At 47.0% G+C, this 18011-nt stretch overlaps 1 protein-coding gene across 1 annotated transcript in view; it reads right to left on the bottom strand.

The window, feature by feature from the left end:
• The window catches only part of TPM4 (tropomyosin 4), a 22894-nt gene extending 17479 nt beyond the window's left edge, over positions 1 to 5415 (bottom strand). Inside the window, exon 1 of the mRNA XM_012809438.2 lies at positions 5302 to 5415. Within this exon, the coding sequence (XP_012664892.1) occupies positions 5302 to 5415 (114 nt within the window). The remainder of the gene's footprint in view (positions 1 to 5301) is intronic.
• Positions 5416 to 18011: the final 12596 nt, after the last annotated feature.

Raw genomic sequence — 18011 nt, 5'->3', positions numbered from 1 at the left:
CCCCCCGCTGTTTCCCAAGGCAGTGGTCCTCAGTCTCACCAAAATGCTTACACTAGGGGCATGGGGGCCTTGGCTAGAAGAAACCCATCCCTCAAGGATCACTTTTTTTGAAGGCTCAGGTTAAATTATCTGTTTGGTGTGTTCATCTTAATAAAAATGTCCCCTACCTTCCCCAGTTTTTTAGTAGTTTCTGTTTATCCTTAGGGTCTGCCTAGACCCTCCTGCCATCCCCAGTTTGAGATACTTAGGTCTGTGGGATATAAACCACATTCCTCATCACACCTCCACTACCCCACATCACCCCCCCACCCCCATCACACTGGTCAAGAGTCAGCTGGGGAAACCGTCCCTGCCACTTCCAGGCTGTATCTTCCTTCCTTCACCTCATTCTTCCTGCTGGGGTGGTGTTGTTCAGCTCATGTCTTGATCTGACTTGTGTCTCAGGCTGTTTGTCCCCCGGATCTTGTCCATTATTTCAGAGTGCCCAGCCAGCCCTCACTGGACCCATTCCTTCATTGTCCTGCCTCTTCCCCGCAGAAGGCCCAAAGAGGTGGCATGACTTTCTCCAGGTCACATGGTGTAGGATTTGAACTCACTTCTGAACATAAGCCTGTTATGAACTCAATGCTTTTGCCTCACACCCCCCCCCATTCATATCTTGAACCCCTCATCTCCAATGTGATGGTAATTGGAGGTGGTTAGGTTTAGGTGAGGTGGTGAAGGTAGACATTCCAGTGATGGTATCAGAGCCCAATAAGAAGAGGAAGACACCAGAGCTCATTCATCCTGCTCAGTGTAAGGACACAGTAAGAAGGCAGCTGTCTAAAGCCATCTAGAGAGCCCTCACCAGGCACCTTGATCTTGGACACCCTGTTGCCAGAATTGTAAGCAATAATTGTCTGTTATTTAGGCCAGCCAGTTTATGGTGTTTTGTTATAAATGCCTGAATTGACAAAGACAGTGTTGGTCCTGTCCCTCCCAGCAGTTAGGCTTTCTTTCCTCTATTACTTGCTTCTCTTCTCTTCCTTCCCCAGGAGGGTATGTTATTCTAAAAGCTGTTCTGCAACTAGACCAAGCTCTGAATCTGATCTGGGTTATTTGCTCACCCCTGAGACCATGTGCAAAATATACCAAGTGCTGTGTATGTTTGCATGCACATGCTATCATAAATTATTAAAAGGCCTCCTGCCTCAGGGCAGTATCATCTTGGGGCTTCCCATCCCAGAACTTGCTGAGTGTCCTACTGCTGAGCTGAGAGATGGAGAGAAACATGGTGGGGAAGGTGGCAGCAGAGGCTAGGAGTTTGGCTTAAGTCACTGAGATGCCTTGCAAGGGTCTCTAGCTGAGGTGTTGTGGACAGCAGGGAGGGCTGGTCTATCTGAAGTCCCCAGGGGCAAACCAAGGATGGCCATGGTCATCCAGGGGCAGGTGACAGGACCCCCCCAAGGACTGATAGCAGCTTCAGCCAAAGTCAGGGTTTACAGGGTCTGCCTTTGACCTCCAGGCAGTTTGGAGTAGAGGGGAAGCCTAGAAGCCTGGCACCAAATCCCAGCCCTGTGACCCATTTCCTATTCTGGCCTCAGTTTTCCCATCTGCAGAATGGAAGCCTTGTGTGGTAGTCTCTGAGCACCCTAGCAGCTGCTTTGAACTTCTGCTTTGACTAAGAAAAATGAGCCAGTTTCCTTAAAGATATTTCACAGGTCAGTCCTGACCCAGCTTCCTTCCATATCTGTGGATCACAGCATTTACTAGGCACCAACTGTGCTCAGCACAGGACTCTCTTAACATGTAAGAAGAGTGAGAAAAATCTGACAGCTCAGGACTCATCAGGGTTTAAAAATGGCTTGGGGTTTTAACAATGTTTTTTGGTGATGTTGGACAAGACGGGTATCAGGCATTTAGAATATACCAGGCACATTATAAATATTAAGCTGGTTTGCTTGCCCACTTTCTGCTGGGAGGACTCTGACTGGTCTTCATACCCCCTCAGTGGCCTTCCCTGCTTCCCTGAGCAGAGTCTTCACCATACCTTGGGCGCTCCCAGCTTCTGTCCCTCCCTCTGGCCTAGCCCTGACCTCTGAGCTGGGGGTATCTGTGTTTGACTCTGTCTTCCCTAGCCTGGGACTCCTAGGGGGTCAGTCCTGAGGTCAGGGCTGAGGTCACTGTGGGCTCAGTATTGGAACACTGTGAGAAGTTTGTGGAATGGTTCAATGACACAACCTTCAACTCTTCCACGGTAGGTGGTGGCTATGAAAAATAAATAAGGCTGACATGCATTGGCTTCATTTTCTTCTGTCCGAATTCCATGCAGCCTTGCCCTGCAAGTCATTGTCCTTCTATGGATTTCAGTTTCCCTGCCTGTGAGATAGCCAGGAGGATCATGGGCTGCACACCTTAGTCCCTGCAAATGGGGCCTTAGGGCAGGACTGCAGCAGGAAGTGGGGTCAAAGGCCAGTTGTGGAGGATGTCACTGATCTGGGAGGGGGCAGGCAGGAAGTGGCTGGGGCTGGCCTGCTTTGTCCTGTTCCCACACTAGAAAGGCAGAACCAGGAATCTAGACTTTGCTGAGCATCGTTGAGGGTCAGCCTGGCTCCAAAAGGTGCTTTCTCTGGCCTCTTGCAGTGTAAGGCACTCTAAGTAATTTGAGCTCCTCGCTACTTCCTACCTCTGTTCCCAGGTAGGACTGGCCACCTGCCCTGTGGGCTCTGGTTGCTGCTTTGGACCTCTGGGATTTTGGGTTCCACACCCAGCCATCAGAAAGCATCGTCTGCCCTCCTTTCACAGATGAGAACACTGAGGGCTCAGGTATATGCAGGAAAATACCCTTCTCTGAGTCACAAAGCTAGAAGCTAAGTTCACCCCAGTAGGGTAGCTTTGTGGGCAAAAAAAAAAAAAAAAAAAAAAATTTTAAAGGATAATGAAAAGTCCAAGTGGAGACTGGAGAATCTGTCCTCACCTCTTTTGCCACATGCCTGGCTAAAGTATTTGCAGATCCTTCCCTTTTGAACTTGTGGCTGCCTGTGGGGAATAAGCTGTATCAGTCACTTATACCTTAGTGAGAATTAGAGCCATAAATTTGCTTCTCTCTGTATCTCTGGTTAAGCCCTTCATGTGAGGTCTAAATGATGGCTAGAAGCTGGGAGTCCAGGGCCCAGCACAGGATGGACCTCTGTGTTTGCCAGGGAAGGAGGAGTGTGTGTGTGGCAGGACATTGGGGGATGGGGAGGCCCAAAAGGGAAGTAGGGTGGGGCAGGAAATAAACCCACATTTATTGAGTGCTTACTCTGTGCCAGAGGCTGGGCCAAGGGCTCCGCCTGCACAGTCACCTCTAATCCTGCCATGGTGGCAGTGAGGGAGGCACTACTGTTACATTCTCATCTCACACATGTGGCCATCAAGGCACAGAGAGGTGAGGAGGGTGTTTGCTCTGGGCACCCAGTAACCTAGCTGCAATTCAGACATGGCCAGTGTGAGCTCAGAGCCACCGCCTTTACCTGCCAGGCTGGCCTGGCGCCTAGACTGGGCTGGGCTAGGTGCTCGCTGTCACCAACCTGGATGTCTCCCTCCTGGGTGTCTCCCTGGGTTTATCTGAGACCTGTATGCTTCTGAGGGTTTGGCAGTTGACTCTGGGGTGTGGTAAGCCTTGTGGGGACTCCTTTCCTTCCTCCCACTCACTGCTCTGGTCACCCAGACCTAGACGACTAACTTCTGTTCTGTCCCAGGCCTCTGCTTACTGCCCCTTCATTAGCTCCCTGATACACCCCTAGTCCCAGGATGGGACTCTTGTCCCCAAAGCCCTTGGTCTGGGTGGTCTCCCAGATCACTGGGGGATGGAAACTGACCTCCCTGTCCTCTGCCTGCCATGAGTAGACCACCTTCCCCTGACCTCAGGCGTATAACAGTGATGACAGGGCCGTACCCAGATTTACAAGAACATTTTGAGATTCTCAGGTTCACTCTTATCTCACCTTCCACACTGGCCCCCAGGCCCTATCTATTTACCCCCATAGCAGGTCACAGCCCTGGGCCCCCACCACACACCCATGCGTGGGGCCACCCTCCATAGGCAGCCTCAGTATGGACCTACAGGCTTCAGTCACGGTTGGGTGTTCCAAGATACACAGGCAAAGTGTCACTCATACTCACAGATAGCTTTGCCACCCTCCTCTACGTGCACATATGCCAGCAGAAACACACACTCATTCAAACACGGGCACATCCACACATACACCAACACACACCAACAGTCACACACATGTGCACACACCCCAACAGAAGCACAGGCACAGACAGACACACACACACACATACCCAAACAGAAACACAGCACAGACACACACACACATATGCACTGTCAAACAGAGACATACTCACTGACACACACCAACAAAAATACATATTCATCCAAACACGCATACATGCTAACAGAAACACATCACCACACATACATACATACACAAGCCCCATCAGAAACACACACTCATCCAAACATGCACAACCCCACACACATACATGCCAGCAGAACCTGCCGTCACCCTGACACACACACGCCAGCACAAGCATATAGCCTGACACGTGTATTCAGTCACTGTCACGCCAACAATCATATGAGCGCACACAGCCAGACTGTCCCCACCACAGACTCACACTCACACCACCTGTCTACACACACAGTCACACACATCCACACTCTTTCACACGCAGCTCCCTCCACACTCACACCTCTCCTCCTACCCTCTCCATCTCACAGTTACCTTAACCCCCATCTTCTCTCCAGTCAAAACACATGCACACACACAACAGACACGTACAACACAGGTAAACACATAGAAATGCTCAAAAACACACAGCTACACTTACAAAGACACACAGAAATGCTCAAACACACACAAATACACTTATACACAGACACATGAAATTGCTCAAATACATATATGCTTACATTCCAGTGTTAAGAAAATCTAGTATACCCCCTACACACGAAACTCCCCTCCCTGTTGTACAAATTTTCTCACTTTTACTTTCACCCTCTCCTGTCTCTCTCCTCTCTCTTCCTCTCCAATTCACCTTGTTCCCACTGACCCTGCTGAGGATGGGGCCCAGTGCTCCTTCCCCCATTTCCACCCCAGGCACCCCATTCCTGGGAAGACAATGGCGCCTCACTCTTTCTCTGCCCTCACCTCAGCAGGTTTCTGTGCCCACGCCTCCTCAGCCCCAGAGCCTGGCCTTCCCTGGCTGGGGAGCAAGCACAGAGAGGGTGCTGGGCAGCGTGGCACAGCCCAGCAGAGAAGGGCAGCTCACCTGCTTGCATTTGTCCTCGGCGGCTTTCTTATCTGCCTCTGCCTGCTCTGCCCGGTCGATGGCATTCTCCTTGTCCAGCTTCAGCATCTGCATCTTTTTCTTGATGGCCTCCATGTCTGGGCGCTGGGGTGGGGGTCAAGGGCTCAGGGGGTGGCTGCGCTGGGGGCTGTGGCTTCTGCGAGGCTGAGTGAATCTCGGAGTGTGGAGGACAGGCCCTTATAGCCTTCCAGGGTGCACCCGCCCTGTTGCTGGGTGAGTCTTGGAGGAGGCCCAAGCCCAGGCCGCCGGGCCAGCCGCCACTCGCTTGCTCAGGAGGATTTGGCCAGCTCACCGGCTCCCCACAGCCCTCGCCTTATTTGGGCCTAGGGTTTTCTTAAAGGGAGGGAAAAAAAAAAGCCTGTACCATTTCCATTTTTAACCTGGTGACACAGGTCCTGTGTGGGCATGAGGTCATAGCACAGGTGCAGAGGGAACTGCAGCAGCAGAGCTTGGGGGGGGCACTCTAGGTGGCCTCAGTTTCCCCATCTGTCATTGGAAAGACTGAAGAGAAGCTGTGGGTGGATGCAGAGTCTGGGCCCTGTGAAGTGGGAAGACTCCTATCCTCCTTCCTCCTCCCCTCTATGGGTCAGTCTTCTGTCCCAAGTTCTGCCACCGCGCCAGGGAGCCTTCCAGGATTACCGCCACCTATTTCTGCTGAGTCTCATTCTCAGCATCTTCTCACTCTGTCTCTCTTTCCATGACTGTCTCTGTGTCTCTCTCCACCTCTTTTCCTTCTTTTTTTTTTTTTTTTGAGACAGAGTCTCACTTGGTCACCCTTGGTAGAGTGCTGTGGTGTCATAGCTCATAGCAACCTCAAATTCCTGGGCTCAAGCAATTGTCTTGCCTCAGCCTACCAAGTAGCTGGGACTATAGGCACCTGCCACAATGCCAGGGAATTTTTAGAGATGAGGTCTCACTCTAGCTTAGGCTGGTCTCGAACCTGTGAGCTCAGGCAGCCAACCCGCTTCAGCCTCCCAGAGTGCTGGGATTACAGGCATGAGCCACTGCACCCAGCCCAACTCTTTTTCTATCTCTCTTGGCCTCTGTCTCTCCTGCCCCCATGCCCCCCACCCCAATTCTATCACATCCAGCTTACATTCAATCAATTACTCTGGGTTATGTCTCTGAACTCATAGAGACCCCTGCTGCCCTCCTCAGATCCCATGCTCTCCTTCCCTCCCTGCTCAGAACCTGGCTATGGCTCCTCAGTACTCACGAGAACAAGAGATGGCCTTAGCTCTTCAACTCCCCATGTAGACCACACAGACTCCTCTTTCCACCTCTCCCCACACAGGACCCCTCTTTTCCCACCTTCAGGCCTTTGCTTGTGGAGTCCCCTTGGCTTGTGATGCCATCCCTCTCTTCCACCAGCAATGTGGAGCAGGATTTGCTAACTTCAGAAAGTTTCATTCATTCATTCATTCACTCATTTGACTGAAGTGGGATTCCTCTCACGTGCTGTGCCCTGGCAGTGCACACTCAGAATGCAGGAGCTATTACTACTATTGTTATTATTCAAGCGTCATTTTTGGCCTATGAACTGCTTCTGAGCAGGCCTATGCTACAGTCTTGTCTATGGCCACCAGAAAATGAGGAAATGCATATTAATAAAATGAGCATTTTCCCCTATGTATTCACATACATACATACATACATACATTCACATACATACATACACACAAATATACACACACGTGTGCTTCTCTGCCTATGAAACTTATATTCATGCTTCAAGTCCCAGATCAGATGTCACCTCCTCCAGGAAGCCTTCCCGATTCTCAAACACTAACCTGGATCAAGCAGTAAGACTTCTAGGTGTGATGGAGTGTAGGTAGGGAGGCCTTGTTATTTTCTGCCCAAGGCCTCAGGGGAACAGGATGAAGAGTGAAACTCTGGGGAGCATAGGGGTCAGGCCAGGATAATGAGCTGCTAGCCTTGGCCCCAGCTGCTTCACCATCCCTTAAGCCAGCTTCCTGCTCTTTGTCATGGTGAGGACTTCACCCCTGTGCTGGGGAGAGTGGGCAAATTGGTAGCAATAGAACATTCTAGAATCTCTTTCATTCAGTAAGGACATTGGCTTTTCCCCATGTTCAGCAGTTGAGGGGCCTCTTCGCAGACTCCTCCCAACTCCATTCTCCATCCTTCTCTCTTATCTCATCCTTCCTCATGTCCTGGCTGTGCAGACTCCATTTCCTCTAGTGATATAAGCAGAACATAGTACGGTTGCATCCTGGAGAATGTCAATGCTGATTGAGAGACACGCAATAGGTGATGAAAACCTCATCAACTAAGCTCATAACTTGCAACATGTCACTTTGGTCTCCCTGTGCCCTAAGAGGTTGGGGACTGAGTTTATTCCTATTTTACCCAGGAGGAAGCTGAGGTTCGTTTTCAAGGTCATGTGGTTTGCCCAAGGCCATCCAGCCAGGCAAAGTGGCTCAAACTCAGTTTCCTTTGTCTTTGCAACAAACCCTAGAAATGAGCTACAGTTATTATCCCTTGTCCATGTTATAGATGGGGAAACTGAGGCCCAGAGTGGCTCTCCACAGCCACCCAGCTTGTGAGTGACCCAACTGACTCTAGAACAGAGCTGGTGAGAGTCCTAAGGCCCCCCTCTCCACTATGCCTTCATCAGTTTCACTGCCTCGGGCTGACGTCAACAGAGGTCAGCTTGTCTACCCCTCCTGTCCCCAGAGACCCTAAAACCAGCCTCACCACAGGTGCTGTGGCTAATTCCAGACCTGACACCGCCACTTCTGGAAAGGGATCCCTCCCGCAGGAGATGTTCACTTGCCCCGTGGCCTTGTAAGGCAGACCCTTGTCCCTGGCACAGTCTTTTGCTCAGGGATCTCCTGAGGTGGAATCTTATGCCAAGGAGGGGAAAAGGTGGTTAGGGACAGCATTAGGCCGGCTGCATGCCTCCATCAGGGTCTTTTGCCCCTCCCCATTTTACAGCCTTAGAAATGGACTTATAACTTCCCTGTGCCTTTGCCCCCAGGTCACCTTAGGAGTCCTGGTCAGGGCTTGGAGGGTCATTTTGGGTTCCTGGCCCCTGGGGGGCCCTGGCCGGGCACTCTGGGCTGTGTGGCATGGGACATGGGGCAGACAGAGGCTGCCATTTATAGCTTGGAAGGAATGAACTTCCTTCATGCCCTTCAGCTTTCCCACTGGGGCTTTAGTAGGGGGTAGGGGAGACAGGAGTCTCTGGCACCATTCCAGTCACCTCAGTTGTGGGGCTCAGGGTCATTTATCAAACATCTACTATATGCCAGACACTGTGAGTTCTAGGGACCCTGTGTTGGACATGACTCAGCCCAGTGGGGCAAGACAACCCATGTGATATTATGGTGTGTATATATAGTCTAGTATATATATAGTACGTGTGTGTGTATATATATATCAGTTTTCATCCACAGTTCCTGGCTCATAACTCCCATGGCCCTTGTTACAGTCTTCTATCATAATTTTGTGGTGCTTTTAGCCTTAGAAACAGCCTCAGGAGACAGAATGTCTCTCTGACCTTCACTTGTCCAAGGCAGGACTATAATCTGACCTAAGACCCTCATTCCTGAGAGAGTCCTGTTCTATACCCTGGAGGAAGGAATGCTGCCCAGGAAGGCCAGGAAGAATCTGAACAGACAGGACTTGCTGGGTTGAGATCATTCTTTTTTTGTCCAATCACATTTCTACATGGTTGTCAATCATGCCTATGTAATGAAGCCTCTGTAAAAACCCAAGAGGACATGGTTTGGAGCTTCGGGAGAGCTGAGCTCATGGAGGCTGGTAGAAAGGTGATAAAGGATACAACTCCACAGGGGGCAGTCGCTCTTGTAGATGGGATCCTTACAGCCTCCCAGATTTCATCCTCTGTGTATCTTCATTTGGCTGTTAATTTGTATCTTTTATAATCAACTAGCAAACATAAGTGTTTCCCCAGTTCTGTGAGCTGCTCTAGCAAATTAATTGAACTTAAAGAGGGGGTTGTGGGAACCCCAACTTGAAGCCAGTTGGTCAGAAGTTCTGGAGGTATAGACTTGCCACTGGGGTCCAAAGCAGGGGACAGTTTTGGGGGCTAAGCCCTCACCCTGTAGTATCTGATGTTATCTCTTGGTAGACAGCGTGGGAACTGACTTGAAGGACACCCAGCTTGTGTCTGCTGATTTCTTGCTTGCTGGTGGGGAGAAATCTCCACATGTTTTGGGGTCACAGAAGTCTTCTGCATGGGTGTGGTGTGAGAGTAGAGGGAAATCATGGTTTGAGTTTTTCCTAAACAACCAATAACTCAAATTATGGAATTAATTACAATACAGGAAGTGGCTCTCTTAATTTGGGCACCCTTACAAGTAGACCCTGATACAATAATTTGAGGGAAAGCTGTTTATTTGGGAGGTTACCCAAGGAGACACAAAAAGGGTGGGGCAGTGAAACAAGGAAGAGAAAGTGGCCAGTGAAGGGTGTGTGAAGCCAGTTGCCTCTTGGACAAATAGGATGCAGTCCCACTGGGACCTCTTGGCGGCAGCAGAGAGCACATTCTTTGGAGTCTCACCTGAGAGGGGAGAGAGGGGATATTTATCCACCAGTTCTACACCTTCATTCCTCAAAGGCTGCTCTTGTGGGGGGGTGTTGATTTCCTGACACTGCTGTCTGCCTTTATAGGCTATGTCAGCTAGAGAAAGCCCCTCTCTCTCCCCAGTAGAGAGATGCAGGTGCTGGAAGAAGGTGCACAGCCCAACACCTGGGAGGGCATCAAGAATGTGGGTTAAAAATGCAAGTAAAATGTATAATTTTAGCACCTGATTAGTCCTGAGTGGAAAATCTGGGAAGGCTTCCTTGGCAGGTGACAATTGAAGTGAAGTCTGAATTGGGGTGGTGGTGGGGCTTATGCAACGGTCCTAAGTAGAAGGGACCCAGAGCAGGAGAATGTCCGTCCACCTAGAGTATAGAGGTGGGGGTGGAGTGAGTGTTGTGGGTGACAAGGCCGCAGGAATCAAACAACAGAGGAGGGAGTACTATGATCCCTCCCCCACCCCCACTGCCACCAAGGTGTCTTCTGCAGTCTGAGGCATGCAGAGAGACCAAGGAGACAGAGCGAGTTTACTGAGTTCTGATAGAGAAGAATAAGTATGTTCCCAGCTTGCATCCTATGCAGTCTTGCTCCACAGGGTGCAATTGAATAATAATATGACAAGGATGATGATAAAAATGGCCTTGGGCCAGGCAAGGTGGCTCACACTTATAATCCCAGCACTTTGGAAGGCTGAGGTGGGAGGATTGCTTGAACCCAGGAGTTTGTAGCCAACCTGAACTTTGTAGACACCTCATCGCTACAAAAAGTAAAAAAATCATCAGGGCAATGTGGCAGGCTCCCGCAGTCCCAGTCACTTGGGAGGCTGAGGCAGGAGGATCACTTGAGTCCAGGAATTTGAAGTTGCAGTGAGCTATAATGACACTACTGTTCTCTAGCCGGGACAACAGAAACCTTGTTTTAACAAAAGGAATTACCTGGGAAGGGGTAAGTCAGTCTTTGGGGAGAGGGCACAAAGGGCTGCATGTGCTCCCCAAAATCTCTGAGGCGTACACTGAGGGAACTACATGGGTTAGAGAACTTGCCCATGAATGCCGAAAAACAGGCATGACCACAAGGTTGGCACCATCATCACAATAATTAATAATAATTATAGTTAGCATTGACATGTCAATTTAAGTGCCTTGCATGTAGAAACTCACTCATTTTCCCAATAACTCCGTGAAGTAGTTGCTGTTATTCCCATTTTACCAAAGGAGAAAGGGAGGCACAGAAAGATGAAGTAACTTGCACAATGCTGGCCACACAGCTAAGAAGTGGCAGATTCAGGATTAGAATTAACTATCTATGTATATAGCAAACAGCTTTGAAAGATAGTTTCTGCCTGCTGTGCAGAGGGCAGGTTTGCTTGCTGCCTATATAATAAAGATAACATCTCCCACTGACATAAAAATAGGACAGGTTTGTTTGCAGTCCACTAAAAAAATTAGGAATTTGGAGCTCAGTGTCCCATGGCTGTGGAATAAACTCAATACGGGACCTGGAAGGAACTGGTGTGAGCCCAAACCACATATTGCCTACTGTGCTGCTAACAATAAAGTCTTTAGTTTCTGATCCCTGGAGTCTCATGTCCTCTGCCAGCATCCATTAAGGTGTGGCAGGTTAAAAAGTCAGTTTGCAAGGAGGGTAAGATTTCAGACCCTTCATGGTATTGGCACCTATTTGCTGTCTCTGAGATGTCATTGTTACCAACGTGTCTCTTTTAGAAACCTGGATTTGGCCTACTTCTGTGCTACCTTTCTGACCAGGTGCAGAGTGCAGCAGCAAAGGGTTAATAGTGCCAAGGTTGAAATATCAGCCTGAAAGGATGGAATTCCTTAACTCTTACTGCCTGGCTCCTTCCTTATAGCACGAGGCACTCCTGTGCATTGGAGGATGTCAGTGCAACAACTGCTAGATGTCATGACCCATCCCTGGTCATGATAACCAAAAATATTTCCTGGCATTGCCAAATATTCACTGGTAAGTAGGCTAAATTGTCCACTTTTTTTGGATGAATCATTCCCTTAAGGAAAGGCGAAAATCTTGGACATTGACAAAAGCTGCCTTCTTTGGCTTTGGGAATCAATTTTTATGAGAAACCACTTTATATCCCCAAATTACAGTCATCCCTACATATCTTCAAGGGATTGATTCAGGATTCCCTTTGGATATTAAACCTGCAAAGTTCAAGTCCCTTATATAAAATGGCATAGTAAATGCATATACTCTCCATGCATCCTCCTGTATACTTTAAATCTTCCCTAGTCTACCTACAATACCTAATGCAATGTAAATGCTGTGTAAATAGTTCTTATACTGTATTGTTTTAAAATTTGTATATTTTTTATTGCTGTGCTGTAACTTTTTTTTTTTTTTTTTTGAGACAGAGTCTCATTTTGTTGCCCTTGGTAGAGTGCCGTGGTGGCACAGCTCACAGCAACCTCAATCTCTTGGGCTTAAGCAATTCTCTTGCCTCAGCCTCCCAAGTAGCTGGGACTCCCTTTACAGGTGCCCACCACAGTGCCCAGCTATTTCTTCTTTTTTTTTTTGGTTGCAGTTGTCATTGTTGTTCAGCAGGCCTGCGCTTGGCGTATGTGGCCAGCGCCCTACTCCCTAAGCTACAGGTACCAAGCCATGTGCTATAATTTTAAATTGTTTTTTCCCAAATCTTCTGGATCTGCGGTTGGTTGACTCTGTGGATGGACGTGGAGGGCTGACTGTATATGCAAATTATTCCTAAAATGGCCTCAGTTTGGACATTGGCATATTGGAATTCCTGGAACTTTGGATAAATAGATGAATAATACAAGGTAAAAACAGCGTTGTGCACTCTTTTTTTTTTTTTTGAAACAGAGTCTCATTGTGTCACTCTTGGTAGAGTGCCGTGGCATCACAGCTTGTAGCAACCTGAAACTCTTGAGCTCTAGCCATTCTCTTGCCTCAGCCTCCCAAGTAGCTGGAACTATAGGCACCCACCACAATGCCCAGCTATTTTTTTGTTGTTATTGTTATTGTTTAGGAGGCCAGGGTTGGGTTCCAACTCACCAGCCCTGGTGCATGTGGCTGGTGCCCTAACCACTGACCTACGGGTGCTGAGCCTGTACCCTCATATTTCTAGCAGCCTTATCCATGATAACCAAAAGGTGAAAGCAACCCAATTATCCATTAGTTGTTGAAGGATTGAACAAAATGTGATATATCTGAGCAATGGAGTATTATTCAGCCTTAGAAAGGAAAGAAATTCTGACACATGCGTGGATAAATGTGTCCGGGAGGACATTGCGCTAAATAACATAAGCCAGTCACAAAAGGACAAGTACTGTATGATTCCACTTACATGAATTAATTAAACTAGTTGTATTCATAGAAATAGAGAGTGAATGATGGTTTCCAAGGGGTTAGGAGAGGGGGGATGGGGAGGAAGTGTTTAATGGGTACTGAGTTTCAGTTTTGCAAAATGAAGAGTTCTGGAGATGGACAGCAGTAATGGCTGCAGAAAGTGAATGTACTTAATGCCATTGAACTATACACTTAGTGGTAAATTTTATGTGATATGAATTGAAAGAAGCAACACCAACAATAACTAGTAGCATTTGCTGAGCACTCGCTATGTGCTGGGCCTGGAGGAAGTGTTTAGATGCATTATTTCAGGGTTTATACATTTCATTCATTCTTTCATCATCTTGAACTTTTGTCCATGTCTTACTTTGGGTTTCCCAAAAAGCAGACCCCCAAATAAAGGTTTGTGGGAGTTGGTCCCAGAGAAGCACAGTGACAGAGTGGAGAAAGGAGATAGGGAGGGAAGATATATTTGTAAGTGGACAACTTGGGCGTGGTTCCACTTGGGATAATCTGAATGACGGAGCTGAAGACACAGAGTATCGCAGTGAAGGATGCTGAGGGTGGTTGCCCACCAGCTCTTGATGTTCATTGGTGGATGGTTGCCTTTCTGGCATTGATATCCTGGTGCTTTAGGTCTTTCTTGTGTGGGACCAGGAATATTCCATGTTGGAAATTGCTAGTGTGTATGAGAATTATGTGTAGGTGAACTACAGGATAGGCTGAAGAAATATGGGAAGAGGTGACCAAGAATATCTGTTAGGGCTATCTCTGTGTACCAGAGGTACTGCTATCACTTACTTGATATTTTATTTATTTTTAATTTAATTTAATTTTTTTAGTGATGGGATCTTGCTCAGTTGCCCAGGCTGGAGTGCAGCGGCAGAACCATAGCCCACTGCAGTCTCAAATTCCTGGGCTCAAGTGATCTTCCCACCTTTACCTTCCCCAATAGCTGGGTCTACAGGTATGTGCTATCACACATGGCTGAACTAAAAAAAAAATAATTTTTTAGAGATGAGGTCTTGCTATATTGCTCAGGCTGCTCTTGAACTTCTGGCCTTGTACAATCTTTCTACCTCGGCCTCCAGAGTAGCTGAGATTGTAGGCAATATATATTTTTCTTTAAATCTATCATTAAAAAATACAAAATAACTCAGCCTCATTCGAAGTTCAGACTTGAGGTACTAGTTGTGGTTTTTTCCTAATACACATTTAAATAAAATATGGTAGTCATTTAACATCTTAAATCTTCTTGCTCACCAGTATAAAGGCAGCACATTATCTCATTTAATGTCCCTAACATTTCCAGGCTGTAGGTATTATTATCTTTATTTTACTTATGAGAATGAAATCTCTGGCCCAAGTCTACACTGGAAGAAAATAGCAGAAGCGAGCTTTGGGGAATACTAGTCTGAAGCAATTCTATTCTCTCCTCCTTCTGTAGCAGACAGAATTGTGACCTGGCAGGCACCTCCTATTCTCTAGCCTCCCTTGCAGTGAGGTCATGTGCATGGTTATGAACGGAATATGAATGTGAGTTATGTGTGCACCTTCTAGATGAAGCCTCTAAGACAGTATACCTGCCACCTCTCTGCTCCCTCCCCGCCACTGGCATGCTAGAATATAGACTTACCTATGACCCAGCTTTCACACAGAGTAATGTGTTAGAGATTGATGAAGAAATGAGATAAAAAAAACTTAAGTCCCAAAATGAGTGCTTGAAGAAGAGTCGTGTGCTGACCTCGAACTAGAGAGATATGTAAATTTTATCTTGTCTGAAATATTACATTTTGGACCTCTCTCTTCTTTTTACTGGAGCTTAGACTTTTGTCCTAGCAAATGCAGTACTTGGTTTCAGAAGTGGAGTACAGCCATAAAGATAGATGGCATTTGCTTAATGGCTGGGTTGTGATGACACTGGTATTTCTTCTTAGGAAGCTGGATATTTTCCTTAGGCTAAGGCAAAACAGTTGGTAAAACTATAATCTTAGAGAACTAGAAAGATAATTCAAATGGTAGCTGAGTCTGCATCTGTAGATGAAGTGAAAGAGATAGAATATTGGTGATTTGGTTGCTTCTTGCTGCTTTTAGCAAAGTATTACAAGAAAGATATAGACTTGGTGGGCAAGAATTTGGCCTATTTATAAACAGACATAGAAGAGTCCACAGATAAGACTCTTCAAAGAGTTGAAGAAATCACCTAAACTTTCTTTCTTTCTTTCTTTCTTTTTTTTTTTTTTGAGACAGAGTCTCACTTTGTCACTCTTGGTAGACTGTTGTGGCTTCATACCTCACAGCAACCTCAAACTCTTGGGCTTAAGTGATTCTCTTACCTCAGCCTCCCAAGTAGCCAGGACTAAAGGCATCCACCACAATGCCTGGCTATTTTTAGAGATGAGGTCTCTCTCTGGCTCAGGCTGGTCTCAAACCTGTGAGCTCAGGCAATCCACCCACCTTGGCCTCCCAAGTGCTGAGATTATAGGTGTGAGCCACTGTGCCTGGCCCAACCTTTATTTCTTCAATAGTGAGTGCAAAGTAAGGCTTCCACCTTAAGGCTTTTGTTTTGAATGACCTCAGGTAGTCACCAATATTGTGGTAGAGACATCTGGGTGAACTAAGAAATGCAAAAACCATATCTATAATAGAACTTTGGGTATGGTTATTGACTAGAAGCAAGTAGCTTCCTAATTATTTTGGAAAATTGTCTTGAGATCATGAGCCCACCCTATGTTTCAGCCCTAAGGCAATAAATGCCCAGGCTCCTAATGTGCACCAAAGGAATCAGGCTGTGGTAATTACAGAGCAATCAGGGCATGTGCCTTAAAACACATTTCAGATGTGGCCATGGAAGAAAATGGACAAGGAAGAGCATCCCAGATGGCAAAACCAGAGACTACAGTGAACAATAGACAACGGAGTTTCCAGAAAGAGCCAAACAGAGTCTAACCAAAAGACTTATCCCTCCCCTCCACCTTTTTTTGCAGTTTTTGGCCGGGGTCGGGTTTGAACCTGCCACCTCTGGTATATGGGGTGGGTGCCCTACTCCTTTGAGCCACAGGCGCCACCCAAGACTTATTCCACTATAAGCAGAGAGTCATTAAAATAAGTACTGCCACCCAAGATTTGATCATTGCTGTGCACTAGCAAGAGGTCCAACATTGTACATGTACATCAGATGAGGAGAGAGCCATATAAATTGACTTTTAGTTTACAAATTATTGGCTCATGAGATAAACATTTAGACCTGCCTAATGAAGAAGACTGTGTATCAGCTAGAGATTTTGAACTCTGACCTGGATGCATCAGTCAGATGGGATGTTAGATTGTCTTATTCAAGGAGGGATATAAATGTGTTCTATGGTAGGAAGAAGAAGCATGTTTTCATATACATGTATTTGGTAGCAGAGGGATTGTACGTGGACTGCTAGCTATCCACAAAAATCTGTTCTTTTCTTCTTTTGTAATAAGAGATCCACGATGTAGTGATACAGTTGACCACCTATACTGGAATCTCTTGCAGCTAGGTGTAACCCATCATGGAATGTGAGAAAACTAATATAGCAAATAAACATCTACTTTGCTTGTACCATTTATCCATGAGAACTAGACTTGCCCTTTCTGTGCTCTCTGATTATATTTTTAGTAATCCAGAGTCCACATATTCCATCTTATAGATGAGAATAATGTCCCAGGAAATGTGAGAGCAATAAGACATAGGAAACTCAGGTCTCTGAGTGATGGAAAGGGGTGGAGTCACCCACTGACCTGGGACTCCAACTGTTATAGGAGAATGAAATAAACATCTGCTTTGCTTGTACTACTTATCCACTTAGAGTCCTTCTTAAAATTTTCCTTTTTAACAGGTGTTATGGGTTGAATTATGTCTCTCCTCCTCCCAATTCATATGTGGAAGTCTTAACCCCTAGTGTCTCAGAATGTGACCTTATTTGGAAAAGGATTTTTTCATGTATAGTATGTATGTAGTACATACTACAGTCCAGTAGAACTGGTGTTTTTATAGAAAGGGGACATCTGGGGACAGACATGCACACAAGGGAAATGCCTGTGAAGATGAAAGGAGAGATCTACAGGCCAAGGAACACCACAGATGGGCAGCAAACCCTGAGAAGTTAGGGGACGAATGTGGAATGATTTTCCTTCACAACCTCAGGCATTTTAATCTCACTTCTAGGCTCCGGAACTGTAAGACAATACATTTCTGTTCTTTAAACCTGCTGTCCCCAACCCCCAGGGTGTGGCCTGGTACTAGTCTGATCAGTGGCCTGTTAGGAACCAGGCCAAACAGCAGGAAGTGAGCAGAGGATGAGTGAGCAGAGCTTCACCCTTATTTACAGCTTCTCCCATCACTCACATCCCTGTCTGAGCTCCACCTCCTGTCAGATACGCAGTGGCCTTAGACTCTCATAGAAGCAGGAGCCCTACTGTAAACTGCACATGTGAGGGATAGAGGTCGCACGCTCCTTAGAAGACTCTAATGTCTGTTCATCTGAGGTGGAGATGTACAGCGCTTGAATCATCCTGAAACCTTCTCCCCAACTCCCATTCCATGGAAGAATTGTCTTCTACGTAACCAGTCTCTGGTGCTAAAAAGGTTGGGACTGCTGCTTTAAGCCACCTAGTTGTGGTATTTTGTTATAGCAGCTCTAGAAAACTCATAACAGCAAATAAGCCATTCTCTTCTCCTCTTCCCTCCTCTCCTCTTCCCTCCTCTCCTCTCCTCTCCTCTCCTCTCCTCTCCTCT

The sequence above is a fragment of the Otolemur garnettii genome, unplaced genomic scaffold (assembly GCF_000181295.1).
Source record: "Otolemur garnettii isolate 467f Iridium unplaced genomic scaffold, OtoGar3 scaffold00105, whole genome shotgun sequence".
Taxonomy (NCBI): domain Eukaryota; kingdom Metazoa; phylum Chordata; class Mammalia; order Primates; family Galagidae; genus Otolemur; species Otolemur garnettii.
Note: the sequence above shows the minus strand (reverse complement) of the source record. Positions and strands in the feature narration are given on the sequence as shown.